At 38.1% G+C, this 24,594-nt stretch overlaps 1 protein-coding gene across 1 annotated transcript; it reads left to right on the top strand.

Moving 5' to 3' along the window:
* Nucleotides 1-67: 67 nt before the first annotated feature.
* FBXO8 (F-box protein 8) lies at nt 68-23,217 on the top strand. Its single transcript, XM_069855757.1, has 6 exons — nt 68-223; nt 7,779-8,115; nt 10,301-10,427; nt 19,292-19,410; nt 21,006-21,202; nt 21,956-23,217. The coding sequence occupies exons 2-6, from the start codon at nt 7,787-7,789 to the stop codon at nt 22,141-22,143; spliced, it is 960 nt and encodes a 319-aa protein (XP_069711858.1). The 5' UTR covers nt 68-223; nt 7,779-7,786; the 3' UTR covers nt 22,144-23,217.
* Nucleotides 23,218-24,594: the final 1,377 nt, after the last annotated feature.

The following is a 24,594-nucleotide window of genomic DNA, read 5'->3' on the forward strand; positions in this document are numbered from 1 at the left end:
CCCCCGTGACGTCACTTCCGGCAACAACCTCGAACGTCAAACCTGCCAGGCAAGGAGCCGGGGAGGTGGCGGCCGCTTCCCTGCGTGCCGGAGGGGCCTCCTCGGCTGGCGCCGCCTCTCACCGCCGCCGGGGGCTGCTCGGCCCCGTCCCCACACGGCGAGGCTCACGCACCGACCCGGGCCGGGCTCGTCGCGGCGGCGGTTGGGACCCGAGCTGGCGCAGGTACGGGGTGGGGGGGGCCATCTGCGGGGCGCGGACGGGCGGGCGGCGCGGCCAATCAGGAGGCGCGGCCGTCGGCGCGGCCCAATGGCGCGCGGGGCCGGCCCTCACGCGGCCGTGACCCGGCCCGGGGCCCGGCTCCCCGGGGGCTCCCGTCAGCTGGGGCGGCCTCGGGCGGCAGGGGCGTGCTGTGCCGCGCCGCGGGAGCCGCCAGCGCCGTGGTCTGCAGCCGGGAGTGCAAGGCCCTCACGTTAAGGGTATCGGCAGGCTTCGTTAAGGATGTTCCAGGAAGGAACGTTTTCCCGTTCGGAGAATCGTGGCCGCAAAGCAGCAGCTGTAGGGCTCGGTTACCATCACGCAAAGGGGGTTTGTATCGAGACTTTGTAGAATCATAGAATAGTTTGGATTGGAAGGGACATTAAAGATCATCTAGTTCCAGACCCCCTGCCGTGGGCAGGGACACCCTCCCAGTAGAGCAGGCTGTCCAACGCCCCATCCAGCCTGGCCTTGAACACCTCTGGGGATGGGGCATCCACAACTTCCCTGGGTAACCTGTGCCACTGCCTCACCACTCTCATGGTGAAGAAATTCTTCCTTATGTCTAGTCTAAATCTGCCCCTATCCAGTTTATACCCATTGCCCCTACCCCTATCGCTGCAAGCTTTTGTAAACAGTGCCTCTCTGGCTTTCTTTTAGGCCCTTTTCAGGTACTGGAAGGTCGCTATATGGTCTTCTCAGAGCCTTTTCTTCTCCAGGCTGAACAACCCCAACTCTCTCAGCCTGTCCTCGTAGGGATATGCTCCAGCTCTCTGATCTTCTTTGTAGTCCTCCTCTGGAATCCTTCCAACAGTTCCATATCCTTCTTATGTTGAGGATTCCAGAACTGGACACAGTGCTTCAGGTGGGATCTCACAAAACAGGAATAGAGGCGCAGAATCACCTCCCTCGACCTGCCAGCCACGCTTCTTTTGATGCAGCCCAGGATATGGTTAGCTTTCCGGACTGTGAGTGCACATTGCCAGCTCATGTTAAGCTTTTCATCAACCAGCACCTCCAAGTCCTTCTCTGCAAGGCTGCTTTCAATCACATCAACCCGCATCCTATATCGAAACTGTGGATTGCCCCAACCCACCTGTAGGACCTTGCACTTGGCCTTGTTGAACCTCATGAGGTTCTCACAGCCTCACTTCTCCAGCCTGCCCATGTCCCTCTGGATAACATCCCATCATTCCACTGTGGAAACTGCACTACTCAGCTTGGTGTCATTGGCAGACTTGCTGAGGGTGCACTCGATCTCGCTGTCAGTATCATTGATGAAGATATTAAACAGCACTAGTCCCAGTATGGAATCCTGAGGGACATCACTTGTCACAGATCTCCATCTGGATTTCAAGCCATTGACCACTACTCTCTGAATATGACTATCCAACTAGTTTCTTATCCACCAAACAGTCCACCTATCAAATCCATATCTCTCCATTTTACAGAGGATGTGTTGGGAGACCACGTCAAAGGCTCTACAGAAGTCCAGATAGATCACATCCATTGGTTTTCCTGTGTCCACTGCTGCGGTTATTCCATCATAGAAAGTCACCAGATTGGTAATACAGGACTTGGCCCCGGTGAAGCCATGCTGGCTGCCATTAATCACCTCCCTGTCCTCCATGTGCTTTAGCAGAGCTTCTAGGAGGATCTGTTCCATGATCTTCCTGGGCACAGAGGTGAGGCTGACAGGCTGGTAGTTTCTAGGGTAATCTTTTCTACCCTTTTTAAAAACGGGAACAACGTTACCCTTTTTACAGTCACCAGGGACTTCCCTTGACTGCCATGACTTTTCAAATATCATGGAGAGTGTCTTGGCAACGACATCAGCCAATTCCCTCAGGACTCTGGGATGCATCTCATCAGGTCCCATAGACTTATGTATGTTCACGTTCCTCAGGTGGTCACGAACCTGATCCTCTTCTACAGTGGGAGGAGTTTATCCCCCTGGTCACTATCTTGTTGTATGATGACCCAGGAGGGGTGAGGAGAGTGGTTTTCAGTGAAGACTGAGGCAAAAAAGTTGTTGAGTACCTCAGCCTTCTTGTCTGTTGGTACAATGTCACCATTCTCAACCATCAGTGGGGGTACATTCTCTTCAACCTTCCTCTTCTGACTGATGTACCTGTCAAAGCCCTTCTAGCTGGTCTTCTCTTCCCTTGCCAAGTTCAGCTCCAGCTGCACCTTGGCCTTCCTGACCTCATCCCTACACAACCGGGCAGCATACCTATACACGTCCCAGATTACGAGCCCCTGCTTGCACTGCCTGGGCAGTTCCATCTTGTTCTTGAGTTTGACCAGCAGGTCTCAATTCAGCCACGCTGGTCTCTTCCCTTTCCTGCCTGATTTCCTGCATATGGGGACTGAGCACTCTTATGCCTCATGGTAAGCATTCTTAAATACTAGCCAGCTCTGTTCTGCTCCGTTGTCCCTGGGGAACATGTCCCAGGGGGTCATACTGAGTAACTCCTTGAAGAGCTGGAAGTCTCCTTTCCTGACATTCAGGATCCTGACTATAGTCCTCACTCACCCCCTGTCCCTCAGGACATTGAACTCCACTAGTGCGTGATCACTGCACCCCAGGCTGCCTCTGATCCTCATGTTGCTGATGAGTTCATTTGTATTAGTGACCATCAGGTCCAGTGTTGCATCCCCTCGAGTGGGGTTTCTATTGGCTGGATTAAGAAATTATCTTCAGTGTACTCCAGGAGTCTCCTGGATTGCCTGCAGCTTGCCGTGGTACTTTTCCAGCATATGTCAGGGTGGTTGAAGTCCCTGAGTAGGATGAGAGCTTGTGAGCATGAAGCTTCTTGTAGCTGGAGGAGGAAGGCTTCATCGGTTGGTTCTCCTTGATCGAGTGGCCTATAGTATACACCAACCACAAGATTCCCATTGGTTCCTCAGTCTTTTATTCTGACCCACAAGCTTTCAAGCTGTTCATGGCTACTCTTCAATGGCAGCTCTTCACATTCTATCCCTTTCCTGACACAGGCAGTGCTTCCATCCCTCCTTCCCTGCCTGTCCCTTCTGAACAGCCTGTAGCCATCGATAGTCACACTCCAGTCATGGGATTCATCCCACCAAGTTTCAGTGGTGGCAACTAGATCGTAGCTTTCTAGTTAGCACAGTAGCTACATGTTGTGTTTTGTTTAATAAAGGGGAAGCCAGTACCAGTACAGCATCAACCTAGCTTACGTTTAGCTTTTATTGTCCTGTCATAGAATGGTTTGAGTTGGAAGGGGCCTTAAGGATCATCTACTTCCAAGCCCCTTGTCATAGGCAGGGGCACCTCCCACTAGATGAGGCCACCCAAGGCCCCGTCCAACCTGGACTTGAACACTTCTAGGGTGGGAACAGCCACAACTTCCCTGGGGAACCTATGCCAGTGCCTCACCACTCTCATCATGAAGAATTTCTTCCTAATGTCTAGTCTAGATTTTCCCCTTTCCAATTTATAGCCACCCCTACTCATCCTGTCACCACAAGCGTTTGTAAAAAGTGCCTCTCCAGCTTTTTTGTAGCCCACTTCACGTACTGGAAGGCTGTTATAAGATCTCTCCAGAGCCTTCTCTTCAGCGCTATAAATAATTTATTACTCAGTAACAAGGCAATATGAAGAAGATGTGATTAAAATCAAAATCAGACTCTGATAAATACCAGAGAGAGTCGGAGAAGATCAGCAATGTATAAACAAGTTTAATGTTCTTTTTACTGTGATGGTTATTACAGCCAAGCCATCAAGAGATTTCAATTATTAGATGAAGTTACATAATGGTAAGCTTGGAAACATACACTTGAGTGGCTTATGGGATCTGGAGATTGAAAATATATGTTCCAGAAAATTTAGAAGTATAGTTCTGGGCACTATTGCTTCAAAGGCATTATAGTAATAACAAGTTTACTCATCTTATTTCCCCAGTGAGTTCTCAAAGTATTCATCTGGATTGCTATAAAGATGAAAGTAATTATTTGATTGGAAAAATAAGACATGATCTAACAAATAGTATATAAGCTGCTGAATAGCTACGCACGTATCAAAGCTTGTGGATTTCTTGCAGCTGGATCTAGAATGGTTTAAATTGTGTTTCACTTTGTTTCTTCTCTGAAAGGTCGTTAGTTGATATTAAAAATAGCAAATATATTTTTTTAGTCTTGTTTTAAAATATCTTTTAACTTTAAAATATTTTTGCAGTGTTATCTTCTGTATAAGTGCGTGGGTACATTATAAGAAGGCTAGTTTCTCCAATGACATTTTTTTCTGCCTTGGAGCCTCTTTCTAGTGTTAAATAATTTAGAAGGGATGTATCGCAATTAGCTTTTCTGTGGCAAGAAAAACCATGTAAGCACTAATAAAAATTTGTTTATATTGTTGTTAGCTCAGTATTCCTCAGTAGAATATAATTTGTGAACAGGAACTTGTAGCTAAATATTGCATTAAAGATATTAAGCTAGCGAATGTAACTTTTATATTCAATTTAGGACTAAGTAGGAAAACTTGATCTTCTTTGACCACTACTGAATTCTTTGCAAGTAGTACATGCAGAACAAAAAGATAATCTGACTTTGAAGAGGTTTGAAAGCTAACATAAAACTGCCAGATGCTTAACCGATAGCATAAATTTCATTTGATCATTCACTGGGTACACAGCCATCCTATAAATTGTTCCTGATAATGCTGCTGGTCTTTCTCTATCATCTATCTGGTGTATTGTGACTTGGAAACTTGCCACAGTCTGATTCCTGACAATTTTCAGAGCCTTGAATTTCTTATTATCCTCTCTTTTTTTTTTTTTTTTTAATTTTATTTAAACTGTGCTGAAGTTATCAGCATTTTCAGAAGATTTTTAACGGTTGGGAATTAACAAATGTGTATATAATTGTGACTTTGTTATAATGATAAACAGTAGTGCCCGAAAAAGTGGCAAAAATACTAGCAAAATAAAGGCTATTTTTGTAGATTTGCTAGAGTCAATGCTGTGCTCTCAGGCAGATTTTATATTGGTTGCTACATGAAGAGCTACTCTGAGAAAGTGTACGGGTTAGAGTTGAGTTTACGTCTACATGTGTATACCGTTTCAAACTAAATTTTTTACATGATTGAATTGATAATTCATTGTTATTTAGTCATTCAGATCATCTGATATCTTCTGAGAGTGAACACAGCCTCTAAGTTTGGCAACTGCATATTTGAAAGGGTAATGCATTGTTGGCGGTGTTCAATTTACTCACTGGGCTAAGGTCAAGAGTTGGTTATAGCCTCCCAAGATTTTTAGAGATATATATTTACTAAGTACTGTATTTAATTAACAAGCTTGTGTACAATGGTTAGCAATATAGGGACTTTACAAGTTGAATCTTCTAGTGCAGTGATAGCTTTTTTTTTCAATGTTTTTTTTCCTCAGAAATATTGCTTATCTATTATTTTTATCCCTAGGGAAAGCCTCCTTTTCTCCTTCCAGTCCTTGCCTGTTACTGCCTACCCACACAGACTGTTTTTTTTTCTTGATTCTTCACTGCACGTCACTGTAGGCCCTGCCTGCTCAGCAGGGACAATAGCAGCAGCAACAGCCAAAGTTGGAGCAGCAGAAGACTTGAAAGGTTTATGCTTGTAGTCCCAAATGCCAATCCTGGCACACTTACCACTGATTCATTTAATAGCACTTGGTGTTTTTGTAACACGGCTTGGTGGTTCCCCTTTGGGATGAAGGTTAGTAACTTCCTTCTCCTTGGAGAGGTTTAGTTGTTCAAAAACAGGAAAAGGTGGCACTGAGCACCTGCAGCTCTGGGAATGTCTATAAAAAAAGTTCCTACCTCTTATTTTATAAATCTAGCTAGGCAATGAAAAATAAAGGCAGAGTTCTTCACCTTCTGAAGAAATGTTTTATTTACAGCTAGAAATTTCATAAGCTGATTACAAACACGTCCATGAATTAGCAAGGCCTGTTTTCATCAGAACGCTTATCCTTTTGTTGCCACGTTTAAAAAGGCAGATTGTGGTATAGCTTCATGAAGCAACTTTACTGGTAGCCCTAAGGACTTTTGAAAATTTTATGCTGGTCTCAAGAAACATATAACTGTACAAGAAATGAGAATAAAAGTAATGATCAATTTATGTAGAATCTTGCATACTACTAAATTGAATATAATACATATGACTACAGTTTCTTCACAACTGTGGCTTTATCTGCATTAAAGAGTGAGAAAGGAAGGCTCCAGCATAGGCACTTGACATCAAGAACTATATCTCTTGGAATATGCAACTGAAGAAATGAATTTTTCAGCTTCTCCTGAATGGATGCTTATGTAGATAACCGTTTCATCAGCCAGCTGCACTTGCCTGTTGTCTCCTTCCATCTTGGTATACTGCTTTTTTTTTTTTCTGTAATTCCTCTAATTTCTCTGTTGTTCTTTTTTCCTCCTGTAAACCCTCTCCACATCCATGGCTTGCTTCTTTCTGCTAGTGTAGAACAGTTTCCATTCATGTCCAACCTTTACCAGTTTCAATTTCCTGTGTTAAGAGTATATAAATTTCAAATACATGCCAGGTCCTACCAGACCATGCCATGCGTTTCTTTGTCTTGAAAGTTAGCATCAGGAACCTGCAGATTTCTAGTATGATCACTTACAGCATTCTGTCATTTTACCAGAGGTTGAAAAAATAAGATAGATCACCATATATAAACTACTTCTGATAGGATTGAGACAACATTCCCATACTGAATTAGTATGATTTATTGTACTTCAATTTTTCTTCTTGGTAAGTAGAGGTGGTTACTGAAATTTGAGTTGCAGCATTCAGAAATCTGGATGACTGACTAACATTCGGAATATGTTCTTTTTATTACAATCTGTAGCAAAGTGTGACAAAAAAACACATTGACAAGTAAGATATAGTAGCCTTATCATAAATTTGTTATGCTACTGTACTTGAAAGACTGAAAAGATATTTGGCATGCTCAGAAACAAGAAAGTGAATTTTTAATACATTATCATTGAAATAGGATAGAAATATTGTAGTTAGAAGCCATTCCAAAGTCGTTAAGCTTTGTGTAATGTAAGTCAGCCTAATTTTGTGTGCTACTCGCTACTCAGGACTTTTTTGTTTATCCTTACATTTTATAGCACTGCATTGACTCTTAAGAAGCTATTTTTATTGCATTTTAAGGAAAGTCTGAAGATAACACTTCCAAATGTTGTGATGGTAAAGGCTTCTTAGCTTGTGTAGGACATGGGTAATGTATGGTGCTGTTTGCAGAAGCGTAATATTAATTTTGTAACTTTCAAGCATAGACATTTTTGAATTTTTGAAAAAATTGTATTTTTTTATGTTTTTTGTTTTCAGTATTTATTTACTTGCTCTATTGGAGGCAGATTACATCATCAACAACTTTGACAAAACTCACTTTTTCCTATTCAGCTCAGTCCTGCAAATTTTTTTTTCCAGCATGTGCTGAGTGTGTCTTACAAATATTTGTAAATAGCTGTCAATATTTAATTTGGATTTTATGTCCGGCAGGCTCGCAGATGGGTCAGGGACTTTGGAGAGTTGCTAGGAACCAGCAACTTCAACACCAAGGGTACAGTGGACAAGGCTATCTTGCCAGAGAACATGGTAGACGAGTAACTACTAACAACGTTTCAAATACAAACCATCGGAAACAAGCCCAAGGAGGCATTGACATCTACCATCTGTTGAAGACTAGAAAATCTAAAGAACAAGAAGGATTCATTAACCTGGAAATGTTGCCACCAGAACTTAGTTTTACCATTTTGTCATACCTGAATGCAACTGATCTTTGTCTAGCTTCATGTGTCTGGCAGGATCTCGCTAATGATGAGCTGCTCTGGCAAGGGTAAGCAAAAAAAAAAAAAGTATCCCGTGGACATAGTAAAAATAATTGTTAGATTTTAAATTTGTTTCAGTGTGCTTTTTGTCATTCTAACCTTAGAAAAAGTTTCCTAACTTATATAGGGTTTAACATAGGGAAAACGAATATAGCTTAAAAATTTAGTATTTTGGATTTCTAATTACTATCATGTATTAGTGGAGATTACTACCTACAGAAGTGTGCTTTGGTACAAGTATACACTTTCTGTTTGATATATCATGGGGAAAAAAACAAGGACTTGTTTTCACTTCTGTATTAGCCCAAAGCACATCTCAGATGTTTGTATTATTTCTCTGAACTTCAAGCAAACAGCTAGCTTGAGCAAGCAAACCTATTCAGCTGAAGCTCTAGGAAGAAAGGGACAAGAACTCGTCTGCTATTCTTGTCTTACAGCAACTTAAGGGTATGTTTTTTGGAAGATGGGGAAGGAAGGCAGAAAAGAAAATGTCAGTTATGCAAATAGGTCAAGTGAAATTTCTGCAGCCTAACAGCTGAAATACATTTATATAACATATGCAGAGTTTTTATGTCTAGGAAATAAAGTAGCACTCTATCAAATAAAATAGTAGAAGATCAAAATTCAATTAAAAGTGTTTTTTTTTATATTTGGTGTTCTACAACACTAGGAAAGACTCGTGAAACCACATTGTCTTTAGAGTAGTTGGTCAGCACTACTAGTGTCTTCTTTCACAATGTATTCTTACACCTTATAACTTAACAGTAAGAAATATTGCTGTTATGGTTGGATTGTTGTTCAGGTCCTGTTTCTTTTCCTTTCATTGTGCTGTGCATTTCTTCCTTCCTTGTCTATTTATTTGCCACTCTGCATTTGAATTAAGCAGCTTCCCTTCCTATCATGCTTTGTAAGCTCAGCAGTAGGATAATGCAATTATAACTTCTTAGTCATGATCATTCTGCTGTTGGGGACTGTTGTCTTGGCAGGAAGCAGGAATTGTCGTGAAGATCCTGCTAAGCTTCTAAGTTTATGTATATCAAATAGCTTAGTAGTTGAGTAAGTATGCATTGTATTTTACTTAGTTCTTGGTATCAAAACCACACTAAATACAAATAAATTCCCTGGACCAAAGTTTGAAGATATTAGAGTTTCTTAATTGTGTGCAGTATGTATTCTTAACATACACAGGGAAAGTGTACATGTTTTCCTCAGAGTTCATACTGGGAAATAGCTCAGTAATTTTTAGTGAAATCTTCCCAAATAATATTCAGTTCAAAGTATACACTTCGGTAGTGCAAATCTGTCCTGATTTAGTAAATTAATAAAAATCTCAAATTTCATAATCTCTGTAGACATCTTAGTCTTCAATATTCTACATGTATTGGATGTGTTTGAGTTTATTCTACAGAAGTCCTGTGGCTGCAGCTCTGAACTCGGTTTGAGTAAGACCTAGTTTCCTGGACTGAAAATAAAGTCTCTCCCTTGTCTTCGGTGACTGTTTCCTGAGTCCTAAGCTTTGAGCCTAATTATTTACAGAATACATGTTTTAGCAGAGCTACCAGTTCAGTAATCTAGAGAACAATTGGAGTGCTAGAAAGTGAAAGTTCAAGGGACTTTCAGATGGTGTCTTCAAGGAGACTGCAATGAAAGATGGAAACGAGTGAAAATGAGATACGGAGTCAAGGTCGCATAGAAGGGAAAGGTATAGAAGAATGAGGCTGGATTAGGAATGTTCAACACTGGGAAAACGATAGATGGAAAAGAACAGAAAGGGAAAGCAATGAGTTAATGGATAATTTTATGCAGATATGGTGTCCCACTCACTGCACAAGTGGGTCATAAGAAAAGAAACAGAATTTTATAAGCAGTTGTACTGCTGTAGAACAACTTGAAACAGTTATCTAGTGTTAATATACTAGTATCGGAAGTCTCGGTGGTGTTGATGTTGTTATGATGCCACCTACTGGCGTATGTTTTGAGTTTGCGTTCAAATTCACCAAAGCCTGTGTGAGAAGAAAACAATGTAAAGACTTTACCCACACACCTGCAAAAGGCTTAATAACTGTTACATGCAGCCTATTACTAACTTTTCCTATAGTTTGAGTATATGACTTTACAATGTTGAATACATTTAGTTTCTGTAAAATACATACAGAAAAGAATTTTTATAACAGACTGATTCTGTTTTCATAGGTTGTGCAAATCCACTTGGGGTCACTGTTCTATATACAATAAGAATCCACCTCTAGGATTTTCTTTTAGAAAATTGTATATGCAGCTGGATGAGGGCAGTCTCACCTTTAACGCCAACCCTGATGAGGTAAGTAAACTGTTGCTGACAGTAATAAACAGTTAAAATAATTGTTGTTGTTGTTTTATAATTATAGCCATATTCAAAGCCAAATTTTAATAGGCATTTTACTGAAGGAGTGGTTAATATTAAGTTACAGCCCTATCCTCATCTTTTTTTTTTGCATATGGTACCTGTGCACGGCTTGCCTCTTAAGTGCTCTGTACAGTGCTCTGACCTATGGATACCAGAAATTCATAACCATGTACTAACTTAGAAGTGAGGCAGAGATCATAACTGAAGAGGTAACGGTGACTTTTAAAAGGATAATAATACATAAGTTAAAATGCTGCAACTTCTGCAGAGTATGACTTCGATCCCACTTCATTTAAAGCAGGTTTAGGTATAAAGTAACACCAATTACTTCTATGACAATTCTGGTTTCTTTTAAAGAGTTTTAAAATATTTCCACTATCAATGAGCAAATCTTGAAATATTATGAAAAAGATGTACTGTTGAGCTATCCTAAAGATGTTTCATTTTATTTCTGTCAATGTTTGTTATGCATAAACATAATCTTTCTTTATAGTATACTACAACATATATTTATTTGCAAAAAATACTCCATGTCAAACTGAAAGGCTTCCATTTCTTGATACATGTAACTAACTGGAAAGGTGAGCTTCTGCTTTTGCTATCGCCTTTCAGAGAACAAAGAGTTTAGGAATAGACAGTTTTGCCTGGGAGATATGCAACTAATGCCCAAATGACAAAGAGAGTCTTCTCTGTACAAAACTAGATTCTTCATGTTTCCTAGGAGATGGACGTACACAGTACTAAACAAAAAGTGGTATTAACTTCCTATGTATCGTGTAATTATACATACACAAAGAACTGGTAATTGAATAAATCCAAAGCAGGAAAAGAATTAAGAGAAATGAAAATACATACTTCTGTGAGCTAATAGTTCACTCTGCTGATACAATACAGCAAACATGAACTTGTAACCATGGAGTCAAATAAAAAAAGCAGTTATATGAATCATTACAATAATGCAGTTTTGTTTAAATTCTTGCTTTACCTCATATTCTACTTCATAAAGAAACCTACTATTTTTGTTAGTCACAAATTACAGAGTTTTGTAATTTCTTTGGTAGACCTCTGCCTTGAGCTCTGATACACAGTGCTGAGATGACTTATCAACACCTTGCTGCTTGAGTCATTAGTATTTCTTTTCAGCAGGATTTTAGGGAATTTAGTAATAAGTGTAAAGCTTTTCAAATGAAATGCACTTCTTATGTAATTTAAATGTGTTTTCAGGAATATATAAATTTTTAATTGATAAGGGCTTTGTCCGCCCAAATTTTTCTTTGGCTTTGAATTTCTTTTAATGTCATTTTTCACTTATTATCTTAGTTTATAGTATGCTCTTATATTCCAAACTAATTTAAACTAATCTTGGTCGGTTTAAAGCATTTGGAGCCTTCACAGAAGACACTGAATAAAAGAATTTGTTATCTTTAAAGGAAATTAAGATCTGCAAAGTAGAGCTGCCTTATACTATACCTAAATTGGGTATTAAATTTATTATGCTACACTTAGTTTTTCTGGGTTCACTGTGGTTATATTGTACAGTAGTTGTACAGTCTGCTTCAGGCCTAGTGAGAGATGAGAACCTCAGAATATCTCCTAAGGGCTTCTGTTCCTCTCTCCCTGTGGAGCACCATAGCCTGGTAGGAATCCTTCAGGGCCTGAATTTCGGGAGAATTCACAAATACTATTGATTTATTGTTTACAACTGTGATATTGGCAGAATTATTATTATAAGGACGCTGTGACTGGAATATATGATATGACATTCCACTATTACAAATAGCATCTCCGAATTTCCTGCCAAACTCTGCTTTACATTTGATAACAGACCTGATCAAATTACTATAAAAATAGGAATACTTACAGCCTCAGGAGCAAGATTCTCCAAAGGACACCGCCCATGTCATGAAAATGGGTAACCAGGCTCCACAGCAACAGCTCCAGAGCTAGCGGTGGCTCACGGGGTAGGGAAGAGCATCTACACATTTTGTGGTAGGATTCTCTGGTTAGCCATTGTTGTGTGCATGGTGTTGTGATAACTGCTGTAATTCAGTGTATTGATTGTGTGCATGAGCTTGCATAATTCATAGCAGGTGCTCACATTCTGCTGAAAGGATGTGCTTAATTGCATTACATGTAATTGGAAAAAACACTCCAGTGCATGTTTGGTTTCTTAAGTTTTTTTGTCAGTTGCTGTTTTGGGTTTTTTTTTTAATATGGCAGCACCATTGTAGCCAAAATTTTGGAACTTGATTTTTGCTTCTTTGGGGAGAGGGAGTGATCTAGTGTTAGTGTTAACAGTTGAATATGAATATCATGTTGTTTAATCTGCCTATATGGTCTCTGCTGTATTTTATTGTAAAGAGTGTATGGTGTATATGAAATGTTTCTCATGCAGTGTTCGTTTCATATCTCATACACTTATGACTCAGAATTTGTAAGGAACCAGAAGTTATTTCCCGCTGCTTTGTATACTGTTTCTAGCTCCCTACAAAATACATTCTCAAGTTTGTTACATGAAGCTATGCTATGTAGGTAAAATTGGAACTGAAGGTGGAACAGAGACTCCTTTGGCTAGGAAAGAAGATCTAATTTTTGGTTTCTTATTAACAATAATGATTCTAACTTATTTTGTGTAATAGCATTTATATTTCCGGATCCATTGGAATCTAGACTGTACCAAAACTCTCAGATTTTAATGAGATCAGGATTTCCTTACACTAAGCCTGCCTTTCCATTCTTCTGATTATCTCATTCATTACCAACTATCCTTAGTTTTTGCTAGGGAAATCAGTTTTCTGACCTTTTCTTGATCATAAATGAATTGTTAGTGACTTGCATAGAACTACCTTACCTAAATTTTAATTATAGATAGTGTAGATAATGGAATATGTACTGTGCTCTGTATTTCTAACCAATTTTTTTAAAAATTCATCCTATTTCATAGTGGCCAATTTTGAGATGCATTGGTATAATTGTTGTAAGACTATTAAATGCATATGTTGTAGAGAGAAATTGTTTTGTGTGATTTATTTGAAAATTTGGAATGGGACAGAGAGCTGAAACCTTTTGAAAACTCTACATTAAAGTCAGAGAACTTTAATCTTGTAAATTATTAGTTATGGATTCTGTGTAACATGAAAATATTTCTACATTCTACTTGTGATTTCTGCCATTATAAGTGTGTGACGCTGAGACTGTATTTTAAAGACATACAGTGAAACACCATTTGAAGCGTATGTTCTATCTTGTGTCCATGTTTGTCACCAAAGGACTTGATTCATAACTTAGGAAAAGGAAAGTTAAAAAAAGCATACCCCCAGTAATAGTTGAACATGGTGACCTCGTATCAACAGACAAGGAGAAGGCTGAGGTACTCAACAACTTTTTTGCCTCAGTCTTCACTGAAAACCACTCTCCTTACCCCTTCTGGGTCAATGAACAACAAAATGGGGAACAGGGGCTAAAGTGCCTCCCACTGTAAGGGGTAATCAAGTTTGTGACCACCTGAGGAAAGCGAACATATAAAAGTCTATGGGACCTGATGACATGCATCCCAGAGTCCTGAGGGAATTGGCTGATGTGGTTGCCAAGCCACTCTCCATGATATTTGAGAAATCATGGCAATCAAGAGAAGTCCCTGGTGACTGGAAGAAGGGTAACGTGCCCATTTTTAAAAAGGGTAGAAAAGATGACCCTGGGAACTACTGACCTGTCAGCCTCACCTCTGTGCCCAGGAAGATCATGGAACAGATCCTTCTAGAAGCTCTGCTAAAGCACGTGGAGGACAGGGAGGTGATTAGAGGCAGCCAGCTTGGCTTCACCAGGGGCAAGTCCTGCCTGGCCAATCTAGTGGCTTTCTATGATAGAGTGACGACATTAGTGGACACGGGAAAACCAATGGATGTAATCTGTCTGCACTTTTTGTAAAGCCTTTGACATGGTCTCCCACAATATCCTTCTCTCTAAATTGGAGAGATATGGATTTGATGAGTGGACTGTGAATAAGAAATCGATTAGATGATCGTATTCAGAGAGTAGTGGTCAACAGCTTGATGTCCAGATGGAAATCCCTGACAAGTGGTATCCCTCGGGTCCATACTGGGACCAGTTCTGTTCAATATCTTCATCAATGATATAGACAACAAGATTGAGTGCACCCTCAGCAAGTCCGCAGATGACACCAAGCTGAGTAGTACAGTTGCCACACTGGAAGGATGGGATGTCATCCAGGGGGACCTGGACAAGCTGGAGAAGTGAGCCTGTGTGAATCTCATGAGGTTCAGCAAGGCCAAGTACAAGGTCCTACACCTGGGTCAGGGCAATCCATGGCTTCCATAGAGGCTGGGGGATAATGCACTTGAGAACAGCCCTGCAGAGGACTTGGAGGTGCTGGTTGATGAGAAGCTGGACAGCAGTTGGCCATATGCACTCACAGCCCAGAAGCCAAACGTATCCCAGGCTGCATCAGAAGAAGTATGTCCAGCAGATTGAAGGAGGTGATTGTCTACCTCTACTCCACTCTTGTGAGACCCTACCTGGAATACTGTGTCCGGTTCTGGAATCCTCAACATAAGAAGGATATGGAACTGTTGGAAGGGGTCCAGAGGAGGGCTACAAAGATGATCAGAGGGCTGGAGCATGTCCCATACAAGGACAGGCTGAGAGAGTTGGGGTTGTTTAGCCTGGAGAAGAGAAGGCTCTGAGGAGACCTTATAGCAACCTTCCAGTACCTGAAGGGGGAACCTCTAAGTGTTCAAGACCAGGTTAGATGGGGCCTTGAGCTGCCTGGTCTAGTGGGAGATGTCCCTGCCCACAGCATGGGGGCTGGAATTAGATCATCTTTAAGGTCCCTTCCAACTCAAATTATTCTGTGATTCTAGTAAAAGAATTTTAAACATTACAATTAAAAAATATAACATCAGTACTGTGCCTTTTGTTTCAGAAGATACGCCATGAAATATATTAAGATACTGCATTTTCCTAGAAAAATGGGAATAAAAATACTGTTAGTGTCTAATTATTACTTACTAATAATGTTATCTAGAAGCCCCCATTAGAAAGTGAGGCCCTACTATGAATGAAGTGACATATATAGAATTAAATGACAGTCACTGGCCTCAAAGAATTTATGTAAATAATGAAGCTAGTATTTAAACTTGAATTTGTGTACTTCCTCAGTGTTAATTTAAGAAGGTTTTAATATGGTTAGTGATCAAAATCATGTTTTTATTTAATATAGTATAGTTTAGAAAGAAATCAGCATTTGTTGCTTATGTAATTCTACCAAAATATAAAAGCATATAACTCAGAATTATAAATGACTTTAAAAAGTTAATATACTACTACTGATTTTCTTAGTAATCTTCTAAGACTATTCAAGCTAAACAAATAGAGCATGTGTACAACCATGTGTGTGAAAATTGAAATTTCAAGTATTAAGTGAAATTTGTCTTTAATGACAAATATATTTGCCATGTATTTCCCTGCACTACTTCTAAATGTGCATTAGTTAAAAAGCTTCATTGTCACCCAACTCTGACTTTGAAAACAATTCCATTTAAATATTAGAAAGATAAATCATGTATATATATATAAAAATACTGATTCCAAAATTTCTGTGTTAACTTAGAATGTCTGGTTTGTTTTGTTTAGATGTCAAAGGCAACTTTATTAACTGCTATACTGAAATGTTCGGAAAGTACTCTTAGCAGAGGAGATGATCAATGCAGAAATGAAACCAATACTGAAAAAGAAAAGTTTTCAATTTCGCCTATCCTGTATGGATATAAATGAATGGGAAAGACTCTTGGGAACAGTATAGAATGCAAGTATCAGTGCTGTAATGGAATAGATTGGTAAAACAAGAATCGTATGACTGGAGAAAAAGGAACAACTGTAAAAAATCTCCACCAAAATACAAGTGGCTTTTGTTGTCACTTTTAGTCTGTAGTTATGATTATTTGCATATATAATTTAAATCAACACTTTTATACATTAAGATTTTATCCAGACCTGTCTGAAATTCAGTGGTAACATTCTTGCTACAAAGGCAAGGCATCTTTCCTAATTCTGTAGTACTAGGCACATTGTAGTGACAAGCAGCCTCTTCATATAAATTAGACAGACACAGAGCTACTGGAAATCTTGGCAGTACAACAGAATTAGAAGAATATACTGTGAGTGCTCATAATGCAGTGTTTCCTGAGTGATGAAAATACCTCTTCAAAACTGGTAGATAGTGGCACAGATATGCCTACCTGACTTCAGTCAAATGTTTTCTGAGAGAATCACCAGGTGACTGAGAAATAATCTTAGCATAGGTTTTAATACTATGTAGAATTGCTCATTTCAGCTAGTATACCTGCCACAAGTGACCATTTTAGCTACCAAAAGAGATTTATTTGAAGTGTAGGTTCTGAGAGGAATTTAAGGCAGCGTTTACAGCGTTACACAAAGCAGATGCAATGACATGCCATAAATCTTGTAAATAAATTTCCTTTGCTGTGACCCAAAATTTAAGAACTTAAAAGAGAAATCAAAATTCTGTTGTTGCAAAGTATTTGTGGTTGTTTAGGAAGAAATAAAAAGCAACTAAAACTGATGGCGTGTGCTGAAGTACATTTTATGTATACCCTGCTTATTTGTGAAGGAAAATGAATAATGAGACTGCATTCACAGAGAAAGATATTTTCAAGCATTATCTGTGATGGGGAGAGAGAGATGGGATTTGAGACAGAGAATAAAAATGCTTTGCAAGGACTTGGTAGTCTATCAAGTAAAGTTGATTGTCACAGAGAAACCAGCCCATTGACTGTCTTAATGAAGGTGTTAGTTTCATCCTGCAAGGTGTTTTCTGGATATGTTGCAGAAGTGTTTGTTAAGTAATTGCAGCAGGAACACTACTGCAAGTTCCATGCCAGGCTTCAGTTTCTGTTATGTTAAACAAATACTTATTACTGAAGCAAATGCCTGTCTCATTAAGCCAGGATATATATAAAGGAGATGTTCTGTGGCTAGTCTTGTATAAATTGCCAGAATACTTGAGGAATTAATATACGGTTGATGTTCATTTTTATCTCCTATTTTTAATTTCCTATTTAGGTACTTTCTTGAATTAGAGCTAATCTTATGTCGTCTATCATATTATGAACAAACTTAACTATGATCTAATTTGGACTTAAATGCAAGCCTATAGTGTAATATATGTTTCATTATGGTCCTAAATAAAGATTCTTCTTAAAATCAGGCCCTAAAATTGCAAGGTTTTGGGGTTTTTTGCTCTTACCTGTATAAAACCCTTGTATTTTTATTTTGTTTATACAACATTCTTTTAACAAAAAAAAAAAAAGAGAGAAGAAGAAGAAAACAGCAGTTAATCAGCATACTACAAATATATAAGCAAAAATTATGGACTGGTAAAAACAGCAAGATAATATTAGAGGTACTTGCTGGCTTTTCCCTTGTACTATTGATATCTTAAGCATGTGTTCTAATTTCTATTTTGCTTGATACAATTGAGACTTTGCTTTACTAATGCACTTCATAAAATCTCAGCCTGTACTCAGACCTTTATTTCTTTTATAAGCAAAATTGAACAGCACTGGGAAGTTAGTTTATACACTGAATGACAGGCTGCCTCCACATCTTTATAGATGTAATGTAAACTAAAAGAGCAGCCCTGCAAAATATTTTGAACTCTGTTATCAGAACATTTATGAAAAAAAATTTAAGAAGTATTTTAGAGATGATTTAGGTTGTGACCTTGGTACTTTATCCTATGCAAAAATGCACTACCCTACACATTTTCAAATGTTTCAACATTATGGTATAGTCAAGAGATGCTATACTTGAGTATTGTAATGCTTCTTTGTAACACATGCTCAGAGCCACTCCCCCCCACTGCCAAATGGAATTGAAATTAGTTAGGTAGTTATTCTCAGGTTTAGATTCTTGTTGTTGAAAAACTTGAATATTTTAAAAATCTGTTAGGTTGGTTTTTATTTTGGAGATCATAATGAAAATAGTTTTATGCTTTGTGATATTTCAATGAACAGAAAGAATCCAGAGTATCACTGAAATAATTTTAAATTAAATTTGGCATGTGTAGTCTGTAAAAATGTGTGCTTGACAAAGTGTGGAAAATTCTTCAAATCATATTAATATAAAATATGTGCAGTTGTTCATTTTTAAATTTTTGCTTTACATTAGTCACATTTATGTGTATGCATATTTATATCTTTAATATTTAGCTATGCTTTGACATCAGCGTGCTTGTTTTTATTTGCATTATTGCACATTTAAACAAATGCGTTTAATGCATCTATTTGAATGTGATGCATCATATACATGTAAAAACATTAATGTTTTAGTGAAGTATGTTGAATACTAAACACATTACAGCTAAGATTTTCTTATTTACAAAGTTTATGAAATTAAAAGTTATGGTCCCCACAGCATTTTAAATACAGTTACAAGAGTATGAAAATCACAATAGTAGTCTACACTGTAAAGAAATTATTAAAGAACTGTCATGCTTGTTTATGGGGTTCATAATTTTAAATTTCCTACTGTAAGTATATGTAAAATCTCAACCATAACAATAAATGTTTCTTTGCATTTGATTTGTAATTGTAGAGTGTATTGTGCATGTTGAAATGTGATCTAGAGGAAGAGGAATAATTCTGAAAAACAAAGCAACTCATCAGTAGGGCTATGTTTGAACATTGCCAAGTGCAATACTTGTTCTGAACACATTATGAAGATTAAACATATTTATACATACGTGTATTTTATCTCAGGGCGTCAACTACTTTATGTCCAAGGGCATACTAGACGATTCGCCGAAAGAAATAGCTAAGTTTATCTTTTGCACAAGAACACTAAATTGGAAGAAGCTGAGGATCTACCTTGATGAAAGGTAATGTGAATTTCTTGAGACATTTCCTACTCGTTTTCAATGTAAAGCACCATTCAACAATATTTCACTTGAATTGATGTAATTTTAAAGATTTAAAAATACAAGAAAGTGCAGCTAAGTAATGCTGCTGCCAAATACGAACAGTTAATCAGTTGAAGTACTTAAATGACTATTACACTATAAAAGAACACCTGAAAATAAGTCTAACTAGTAATTCTCACATACTGTGATTTTTCTGTATTTTTACAGTTCTGGACATAAATTGTTTGGAAGCTGTAGTGAACATTGAAACTGCACAGGATAATCTTTGTGATATATGACATTCCAATTTTATTGGTATTTTGCTGGTTTTTTGACTTGAGGTTTCTTTTTTCTCTATCTAATATGGATGTTAATCAGAAAAAGCGGTTATCACTTTACCAGCTGATGATAGCTTTTTAACTAATGTTGAATTATCTAACCATGATTTGCTTGTCTGATATTTCTCAACTGAAAGTCACAACCCCCTCCTAAGATGCAGTAGAACATTCGGTTGGAGACAGCATGAGCTGCAGTAGGGAACACACTGCCTGCTCTAGCATGCTCGTCTACCTCCACAATGCTTTCTCTTGCCTTCCAGGATACCTTCAATTTGGGGTAGTGCAGTGCCAGGAGAGGAGGACTAACATGTTGAAGCAAAGTTGAAAGAGGGTGAGAATAATAACTGGACCTAAATAGGAAGAGCAGAGGGACAGCAGCATTTCTAGCAGAAACAGCCTTCTGCTTCTCAGCTTGTATCACGGAAGGAATAAAAAGAATTATTCTGTAGTGTTATCACCACTGAGAGTCCTGTGCTGTAAAACTTCAGTTTACCATTTTTTTTGGCAGCAGAAAAAGTACAAAACCATTTAACAGATGAGATTGCAAGTTAACATTAGCCATTCATCTTCCCTTCATAAACAAAATATAATTGGGCAATAGAAACAAGAAAATAGGTTTCTAAATGTTGAAACTCTGCTCTTAGTACTGAAATGTTTAATAGAAAGGATAAACATATGAGAATATTCTATGCTTCACTTCAGATTTGCTTCCAATTTTTTATCAGATGTCTTTTGCACATCTGTTTGTGTAAGTTAGTCTGAATCCTTCAGCTGTTTCTGTGTTCAGTGGAAAATGTTTGAGTGAGTCCTTGATGGACTTAGACTTTAAAGGGGTTTTGTTTGCAAATTTTATCTAATAAGCCTGATTTTAACAAGATACTATTTCAGCAGTTTCTATTTAGGCACAAAGATGTGTAACACATGAATCTATTCCCTCTACTGTCTTTTTTAAAGTCTTTGTCAGAGAGAAGCAAAGCCTCTATGCAAGACTGTGATTGAATATGCATATAAAGAAATTTAGAATAGTGATTAATTTTTATAGTATTTGGCTACTATTGTAAGTGTCTGAAGATGAGGTATTTATTTTATGTTTGTGCTGTTAGTGATAATTTTCTTTCTTTTTCAACAAATCCAAAGCTAATAAACTGTTATAAAACTGCTATTTTGTTTTTAAAACCTACATGTTTAAAAAATTAAAAGAAATTTCTCTAATTATGTGGGATTTTATTCTGCTAGGCGAGATGTTTTGGATGACCTTGTGACGCTGCACAACTTCAGAAATCAATTCTTGCCAAATGCACTGAGAGAGTTCTTCAGACATATTCACGCTCCTGAGGAGCGTGGGGAGTACCTTGAGACTCTCATAACAAAGTTCTCTCACAGATTCTGTGCTTGTAACCCCGATTTGATGAGAGAGCTTGGCCTTAGCCCTGGTAAGCAAGAAAGCGCTTTGATTCAGTGGATTGGTCTTTGTATTTCTGGATGGTGCTACTACTGTGTATGATAGCTTTAAGAGCAGCATCTAAACAAGTATTTCTGAAAGTACAAAAGTAGCTTGAGATGGTTCAGTATACAAGCATCATCCCACTCAGGTTGGGAAAAAATGAAAAAAAAGTACAACACAGATTCTCTTCTCTTAGCTGAAAAGTGGGCTTTATTTTCTCCTTCACTTCTGGCTGTACTTAAGCTCTGTACTGTCTGTTCCCTCTTGCAAAGACTTATGCACTTAACATTTTATCTTGTGGACTGTCCTACAGAAATGAGAGGGATTTTTGGACCTCACTCAAGTTAACAGGCATTTCTAATTGGTTGGGTAGCCAGTTTTCAGCAGTGGGATGCTTACTTTTTTAAAGATAAGCTTTAGCAGGATGTTGGCCTTAGTTTACAAAAACTTCAAGAATCTGCTTCAGTGGATGTGCATAAAACCCCTAGTGACTTTTGGATAATGTAGAAATACGAAGAGATTTGTAAATGCTTATTTGGCAGTGTGCTGACATTATTACTTTGAAAATTTCTCTGTTAAATTTTATTTCACTGGTATTTATTTCAACTCTTTAGAGATTTTATATATGTGTGTGTATATATAATTATTAGCCTAGATGATGTAGACTGTCTCTTGGACAGGGAACAGTATTTTTAATGATCACAGTTTCCTTTTTAATTTTTTTTTATTCTTTCTTGTCTAGATGCAGTTTATGTACTGTGTTACTCTTTGATTCTACTTTCCATTGACCTAACAAGCCCTCATGTGAAGAACAAAATGTCAAAGAGGGAATTCATCCGAAATACACGACGCGCTGCACAGAATATTAGTGAAGATTTTGTAGGGCACCTTTATGACAACATCTACCTTATTGGCCATGTGGCTGCCTAAAAGCACAATTTGCTAGCACTTAAAATATGTAATTTTCAGAAACTGTGTCAATTCAAGAAATTAATTATTTTGTAGAGATGGGGGTTATTTTAGTGCTGGTCATTCAAACCTCTGTATGCAATCAAAGTCTGTGTGTGTAAACGTGTGTATGTGTAAACTACCTTTTATATTTACTGTGGGAATGGGAGAATTTGGAGACTTGTTTTTCATAATTTTTTTAGTTTTGCACAAAACAATGCCATTAGTCTGACACAGCTATTTACGAATGTTAAAACTGACATTACAGTCTAATTTGACAAAGCAGTGAATTTGTGCATTAGATCTGCTTGAAACTTTAATAAGTTCCTTCTTTTTAGAATACCATGTAATGTGTATATATTTAACTAAAGAGATTTATAATTATTTTATTGTAAACTATTTTAACTAAAATTTCTCCTTTTATCTCTTAAAATAGTGTTGTACTTCTTTCTTTTGCATTTTTTACAATGCTGACTACCTCAGATACATAAGTTAAAGAAACATTAAAATAAATTTTATTCTAGGACATGACAAAACATTTGTATAGTATCTAAGTTGATATTTAATACTATCTTGACTAACTTGAATTAGCTTATTGCCAGTGCTATTCACTCAGCTTTAAAGAAGATTACCACCTCTATTTTAGATGAATTTTGGTGTCATACAGGGATAGCCTAGGGAAATTGTGCAGTTTACATAGAGAGTGGTAACCTTTATTGTAGAGGGTAGTTATTGGGGACATAGGACAACCAGAGTAATCTATTTATCACAGTTAGCAAGGAAAAATCTCAACAGGGAAAGTGGTTCAGCAACTGATGTGTTACTGCTTTCAACTGGTTCCCTTAGCCTGGAAGTGTCAATGATGGAAATGCCTATGCAAACATGTACCAGATGAGTCATTACTAAAGCTGTTAAAAACTGACTGTGCAAGATTAGAGGAGTGACTGGGCAGGACTGGAGAGCCATTTCTGACTCAGATACTGAATTACTCTTTCTAAATTTGTCATGTAGCTAGATTTTAAATAGTGCTAGATTTATTAAAATACTTCAAAAATGGTTTTGGTCAGGTTGTGTCTTACTTTTTCTGAAGTGTGTACAGTATCAACAGTGCAACTGCTGTGCATATGCAGAAATTAGATGATCGTTTGCCTGGATTTTCATCAGGTAACTCATAAAGCAATGCTTCTCTTAAATTGACAGAACACATAGCTGAAATCAGAGCTGTTCCTGATCATGTTTGTTTACAGAATAACCAGCTAGCTCTGAATTCATCACGGTAACAAGTAAGTTTATCCTTTTACCCTACCACACCGTGACGTGAGGAAGGATACTATAATTCTGTTCTATTTTGCAGATCTGAATTATTTTTTTTTTATGTAGGAAGCCTGTGGCAGAGCCAAGAATTGGATGCATGTCACACTCTTCATAGACAGACGCTTTGCCCACACTGCTGCTCTCTGTTTGGCACCTAGGAGGTGTTACATTTTTCTTAGGTAGTGATGACAATGACAGTCCACATTAGAGCTACAGAAAAGACAGGAGAAAAAATGTAGCTAGTGCTGCTCTTTGTAGTGTTTAGTACATTTTGTTTTCAGCTCTGATACACGTGCAAAAACAAGCCAGGAAAAATATGTAAGTTTTTTTATTACACAACCTTTAATCAAGTGTAAATGCCATCTGTATTTGTGTAGCATACACAGCCAAAGCCAGGAGGCAGCAGCACTGCAGCTATATTCCAGACAGGTTTTACAGTATCACTCCCCTTTCTCAGGGTATCTTCTCATCACTTCACCGTGTGTCATTTCATATATATTTCATAAAGCCCGAGGATGTATGTCACAAGTGGTCAATTAATGTCAAACACAGGGTGGTACATTGGGGAGCTTTTTCTAAGGCACGTGTATCCGATCGTGTAACATAACAAACAAATAGACAAACAGTTGGAAAACTATCATAACCTGTAAAACCAACAATAAATGGTAAGTGTCTCTGTGTTCCTTCAAGTGATCTGCAGACTATGGCTTTCTAGAAAACACTCCTTAGAAGTTATACACTTAGAAGAATACAGTGAATTTTGAAATTACAACTAATCATCAGGAAATGTTTTCTTCTCAAACCACAAATGCAGACCAAGGCTTAATTAATTATCTTCTGAGTGGTACTTGTGTTTGATTTTGTACTGATACAAGAATAAGAGTTGTTAATCTGCATTTTCCTGAATTTCCACTTCCCATCCACAAAGATTTAGGTAGAAGATCCCAGGCCTAATTACATGGGCATGATCATACTTGTAACTGCAAAGCGATTCCTGAAGTGTTGTGGTTCCACTGCATGTCCTTTGAACTTTGGCTATGTGATAACTGCCTTCGTGCTAACTGTATGCAGTACTAAGGAAGAAATTAGCCTGCATCCCCTGCAAATGCTAGTTATTCT

The sequence above is a fragment of the Phaenicophaeus curvirostris genome, chromosome 4 (assembly GCF_032191515.1).
Source record: "Phaenicophaeus curvirostris isolate KB17595 chromosome 4, BPBGC_Pcur_1.0, whole genome shotgun sequence".
NCBI classification, from domain to species: Eukaryota; Metazoa; Chordata; class Aves; order Cuculiformes; family Cuculidae; genus Phaenicophaeus; species Phaenicophaeus curvirostris.